A 6317-nucleotide genomic window follows, 5' to 3' on the forward strand; every position below is an offset into this window, starting at 1 on the left:
TGAGTGAGAGAGAGAGAGAGAGAGAGGGTGCGTGGGTGTGTGTGTTTCCACCTGTTATATAATAAGAGTGGAGGCAGAGTGTGCTGCCTTGCCTGCCACACTACAGCGGCTCTTCAGTGGGAGTGAGAGAGGCCACAGCTTGCCTCAGCTCCGTTCCTCAACCAGGACTACTTCTGGTTACGAGACTCCAAATGCCACATTACGTTATATTACTGAGAGAGACACAGAAAGATTAGTGGCAGAGGTCATGTCAAGTTGAAGGTGTTTAATGTCAGATAAGTAGTGTGACTGAGTGGTAAACGAGTCGAGTTTACACAGTTGGTCTGAAATGGATGAAGAACAATAAGCTGTGCATTGGCATTTAGTGTATTGTGTGTAGATTGGACTGGAATTTGGACTAAATGACAGTAAAGAGAAGAGGGTTGAATGAGACAGCTTTGAACCCATGCAGTGTTAAAGTCTCAGAGGCCATGGAGGTCAGTTGATTGTTTTTCTCCAATAATTAATTTAGAGTGAAATATCATATAGCCGATTAATTGATTTAGAGTGAATTATTATGTCCAAAATGGGATTATGATTTTCTTCTTTTTTTTAATTTCTTTTTTCTTTTTTCTTTTTTTTAGAAGTGTCAGATTAGTCAGTACACTGCATCATGTGGCTGGCTGCTGATGCTTATATCTATAAATGCAGGTTTTGATGCACTATTTTGAATATTTAAAACATACACACTTAATAGTGTAGTGTGAAATAGGATGTTTAGATTCTGTCCTGGTCAGGTGCTAAAGCAGCAGTGTAAACACATGTAAATCAGGCTTGTGTGACTTCAGAACTTGCAGGCTTCTTAACTCCTGTTGTTACAGCCTGTTTAACTCACAGTATTCTTAAAGATGTTCCTACTATTTATTAGGCTATTTGCATTGTATATATTTTTAATATAACTAAATGGATAAGGTAGATGAAAGTGCAGGAGGTTTTGTTAAGAGTCAGACTGTTCCCGAGTCAGTAACCAAGAAAGAAGGCTCATCATCGCGCACGCGTGTGTGAGTTAGAAAGTCAAAGAGCGAGTTTTACAGATCGAATTTAATGAATTTATTTACCATATCGACCACAGTATACACATATTTTAAATTCGGTTGATTGTAGATAATTCCCCCATGCTGTGTTTTTTTCTTAAAACTGTTCGGTCTGTTTTGAAGAAAAGTGATTTGAGCGCTACGAGTGTCTATGGTAGTAACACGCAGGTGCGCAGAGCACGTTCCCACTTTCCCCTTGAATGAAACGGAGGCTGCAGCCTCTCAGCGCTCCTGTTCTTCTCTCCACCTGGACTTCGCACTAATAGATGCCCATGTTCTGTTACTTCACAATGGCACATTCTGTTGGTTTTACTTTAAGTCTGTGCGCGCACCACTGCTGCATTGACAACTGATTTATGGAAATTGGAGATGATTTGCATGGGAAATACGCACAGGCATTTCCCCCAACGGTTGTTTTTTTAAACTTCCTTTCACAAAAACAACATTCAAATGACTTGTATGACAGGACATTTTAAACTTTGTCAGTGGGAGTCCACGAAGTTGTCAGATGAAGCTATCTGTCCAGTGCGCGTAATACAGAGGTACCAGTGGTTTCCTTTTGGTCCCCTAGTAGTGCGTATAGCTCACCTCTCCATCACGCCGCATCATTAGGATACCGGGGGTGGGGCGACAGCAGCCTGTCCCGGTAAGGGGAGGAGAGAACAGGGAGCAGAGGCGGTACTTTCTCCGCGGCTCGTTTCTCGGCGCTGGAGAGTGTGGGACCAGGGCTGGAGAGACCGCCGGGGAGTATCAGAAGAACCAGTCCAGCACGGAGACTCGCCTGGCCGACCGCTGCGCCGTGCACTCTTCTTGGGGGACTGCACAACATTCCTGTGAAATATAACTGCTTTTAATGGCATGTGGCTTGTAACTTTACTTCTGCTGTATTCTTTGCAAGAAGGTACGTTGGAAATGTGAATCTTCCAGTGTTGCTTATCTGCATGCTGTCTCTTCCATTGCACTGCTGAAGTTAACTGTGCGTGTTTATTAGCTTGTCAGGTTGAGAAATGATGTTGGATTGAATTGATTAGATTCACAAAGGAGGGGAACATATGTCAAATCAGACTCTAAATCACCTTTCGAGCAAGACTGGTAACTTTTTCTTAATGTTTTGAAATGATGTTTTTTCTGATCTGCGTTAATTTTCCTCATGAACGAGTGCTCGGATTTCTCTTGCGTTCTCAATGTCTCAAAATGATCAGCTGATAATATGATTAAGAACGATCAAAAAAGGCTTATGAACATAAAATCAATGTGCACTTAATTTGGACAAACGGAGAAAAGGAGAAAACACATACTAGATCTCAAAAGTGCACAGTGCGTTTGTTAAGATGAAAAAGACAACGGCTTTTGCATTTTTGCATGATGAATATGTGGAGGTGTCGTGAATATGGAGGCTGTTGAATAGGAGGAGAGGCAGATAAGGATCTGCAGGCGCGCGCACGGGTAGACAGGCGACCTCGAGCGCTGATGTTGGCCACAGCTGTAGGCTGCAAAAGTCCAAGGGGGCAGAGAAGTTTAATGTATTTGCTGACTTTTTCTGCCCTGTCCCAACACAAATAAAATGTTAGTGTGTATGTATGTGTGTGCTTGTGTGTGTGTGTGTGTGTGTGTTTGTGTGTGCTCGCGCGGAAAGGGAGGGGGGAGAAGAGGGGGATCCCTTGGGGTTAAAGCTTCCTTTTTTATCAGGTGATTTTTGGAAATAGCACTAAAATAGTGCATAAAGACCAATTTTTGTTCGCGTGTTTTGAAGTGTATGTGCAATTGTGTGGCAACAAGGGTCAATACGTTTTATGAGAGACGTGTGAACTGATGCTGGGGGTATTGAGCGCTGGCTTTTAATTTGTAGGTAATGTGCCCCAGTTGGATATTTAAAAGACGAGGCCATATATTGCGGGTTGTTTTCTTTGATAAGATGTAGGGGTGTCAGCCAGTGTATGCAGACTCAGTTGTTATCATGCCTGGTCTAATTATTCAGCCACCATTTTCTGTGGCACCAGATTCTACTGATTGCCTTCGCTCTTAATACTGCAGATGGACGAGAATGATTATATTAGCCTTTAAATGTACAATGACATGTTCTTTTGTTTCCTATGAATTTCCATCACTTTGTAACAACCACACAACGGAGGAAAATATTTTATTTTCCACTTCATTTTCATCTGTTTTTCATATACGCACGGGTCCGTAAGATGCCTGGTTATAAGCTTTATAGTTAACACATTTGAAATAATCATAAAGAATTTGTTTATGATTATGGATAGTACGCATGTTTCATGTTCCTGGTCTCCATCATTGGCCTTGGCAGTGCCCTCTGCCAGGCTGCAGCTGCAGCGAGGACTTCTGGACTGTTTTTGTTGTATGTAATTGGATTAAAGGGTCTATTTCGATTGTACACGCTGTACATCGCCTTGTCCCGTGACCGAACGAGATTGTGTGTGTGTGTATGTGTGTGTGTGTTTGTGTGTGTGTGTTGAGGGGAGGAGGGTTGGGGGCTGCAAACAGCCACTGGAGCGGAAAGAGTGCTTGAGATGGGAGAGATGTAGATAACGCAGTGGAAAACAAACTTCCATTTTCCGTTGTTTTTCAACGCCATGTTCCGCTCATTTTGCACGAATCAACTGTGATTTGTTGTCTCATGTGGATGCTGTGTATTTTAGATATGCATAACTTTTAATAAACTTTATTTTAAGGTGGAAAGGTAGGTCTATTATCATACATGCATATGCATTAGTACTGCGTATTTTCCTGGCTCGGCCGCGCCTCCTTGAATGGCACACAAGTCTCTGCTTATTTTGATACATCGGTATGAACATATTTTTTAGTCCAATCGCTACATTTTCAGAGAATTAAGTATTTTTCTTTATCTTTTTCTGTCATTAATTTGACATTCATTAGGTTATTAGTGGCATTTTGTTGATTTGGTTTGGCTGCATATCAGCACACCTGCACCCATGAGTGCGGAGAGGAGGGGGAGAGGGATGGATGGGTGGATAGATAGATGAATAGATAGAGAGAGGAGGGGGAGGATACACTCATTCTTCTTTGTCATGATTTGGGAGGTTGCTTGTCATTTTATGTAAAAATAAATTGAGACAAACTGCTGAGGGCTGTGTGGGGATCTACTTTCAGGCCTGACATAGGCCAGAAGAGGGCCTGTGAAATAGGAAAAGGCTTAAATAATTATTACAATTAGTAGATTTCTAAATCAGTCAAAAAACGACAGTCCCTTTGGTGTGGAACTTGGAGAAATTCAGTCAGTATTTGTACAGATTTTAAGGGAAAATGTGTGATCGAGTGATCGAGATGAAGTGAGAGCTGTTGCCATAATTATTTCATCAATTAATGTGATTCCGGTTTTATCCAGTTTCTGTCTACAGGCCTCCTGCAGCACACGCTCCACATTAAACTGAACATTGACTGTGTTGACTTACAGTGTTCTTGCAAAGATGTAAAACACGTTGGTTCTTATTTTGTGTCCGCACTTTATTTTTATTTGAACATGTGATGGACTAAACATCGCGTTTTTTTGTCTTTAAGCAATTCTGATAAGATGGGATGTGGACACTTACACCATTTAATGTCAGTACTTTTTATTTCAGTAAGTAACACACGGAATTTCACCACTATTTCAATACGTGTGAACAGAAGGGTAGTTTGGTAAACTGATCTGTTCTAAGGTCACCTGTTTTTTCTCATTCCATTGCAAGGGACTCCTGTACAGACAGGCCTGAGCCGCTGATCTGCTGCGTTGTTGCGGACCACGGGCTGTGTGTAATTTTGGAGTCAAAACAGATACAGACTAGAGAAGTGCTTGAAGGGGGAGCGCAGTAATTGCGTTATGAGTCAGATTCTGGTGGCCACTAGGCTACACCCGCACGATACACTCAGATGTTGTGTCTGGATTGGACAACTGAAGCTTTAGTGGCTGATAGTATGACAACAACTTCGGAGTTTTCTTCCCACCTCACTGCCTCTATCTTTAAATAGCCAATCATGGTGTAGGCTAAAATCTGATTGAATTGGTGTTTGTTCGGGGACTGGGAGGTGTGGTATTTGACATACAGTTCAAGATTCCCTGTTTTTGTCTTGATTGAAAGAAAAAAAGTGATTTTTAAAGATGACTATGCAGAACGTGGAGGAGGAGAGAGTATGTGTGGGAGTTTTTGTTGTTTTTCTAGTTCCACGGATTCATAAAGTGCCTTAGCGTAACTTCACTACGCAATCTTGCCAACATCAGAACTACATATTCATTCACTTACAGTGTATCCATCACGCACATGTCCATTTCAAAAAAGTCACATCAGATCAAAACATGAAAAGTGACCCACTATATGTCTTATTTCTCCGGGTCGAGTCCCGCTGTGCCTGCACCACCTGTCACTTTTCTAGGAGAGAGACACACTGCTCCACAGTATAATAGCTACATGCCACTCTCAGGTTAACTCGCCTCCCTGGTTGTGCTCTGGCGAGCAAAGCCTGCTTTCGTTGTCAAGTGTTGGTGGTCTGCGTTTGGCAGCTGACCCGTGCGGCACAAACACGGCCATCTGAACACGTCACGCGGTCTCAATACACGAAGGTTGGTTTAAAAACGCATTAAAGCACTGTTTTTTATCAAAACAGAAAAAAACATTCTTGTCGCGTTAGTAGAATGGGATTTTATAAGCGCACAAAATTACTTGGTAAGAGGGATAATCTTGGTTGGCTTTTAGCCTTTTCAGTTGTCACGCACCACTCTCAAAAGACAACGTTCCCAACTGTATGACTGTTTCTAATCACACATCTGTAGATCTTAAAGCCCATAGTAACAAGGTCATTATTTCACTAAGCTTCTACAGACAGAAGTGGATTTGGACCGCTCACTCAACAGGTTTTACGCACAGCAGTAGTTGTCCGGTAGCCCGGTGCCCTCTCCATTACGCACGGAGAAAGATTGATGGTCATACCTTGAGTGACAAAAGAATGAAACAATCTCACTTTAACATCTTACAATCGACTTTGTATTTCTTTCTCTTTCCTGTTCTGCTTACTATCAAACGATTTATGGCCCTGTCTCTGAGGGAGAATAGGAAAAAAAACACATCTCTACAAATCTGACACTCACTTCAACAACGGAAATCATCCTTTTGAAGTGGGAGATGTGAATTTCCAAACACTGAAATGGCTGCCTAATATTTTACTGACACTGCATAAACTGGAGATAGGGGTTGTTTACCCCCCCAACCCATACCCCCCCCCCCACCC

At 42.2% G+C, this 6317-nt stretch overlaps 1 protein-coding gene across 3 annotated transcripts in view; it reads left to right on the forward strand.

Moving 5' to 3' along the window:
- Positions 1-1711: 1711 nt before the first annotated feature.
- The window catches only part of dscaml1 (Down syndrome cell adhesion molecule like 1), a 107248-nt gene continuing 102642 nt past the window's right edge, over positions 1712-6317 (forward strand). For 2 of the 3 annotated variants that reach the window (XR_004327415.1, XM_032503420.1), the window contains exon 1: positions 1735-1974. Coding sequence is in view for 1 of the 3 variants with exons in the window: in XM_032503420.1 (XP_032359311.1) it covers positions 1932-1974 (43 nt within the window). In the remaining 2 variants the exon portion in view is untranslated. Of the gene's footprint in view, positions 1975-6317 lie in introns of all 3 variants that reach the window. The other variant, XR_004327417.1, reaches the window with a different exon arrangement.

Source organism: Etheostoma spectabile, chromosome 3 (assembly GCF_008692095.1).
Source record: "Etheostoma spectabile isolate EspeVRDwgs_2016 chromosome 3, UIUC_Espe_1.0, whole genome shotgun sequence".
NCBI lineage: Eukaryota > Metazoa > Chordata > Actinopteri > Perciformes > Percidae > Etheostoma > Etheostoma spectabile.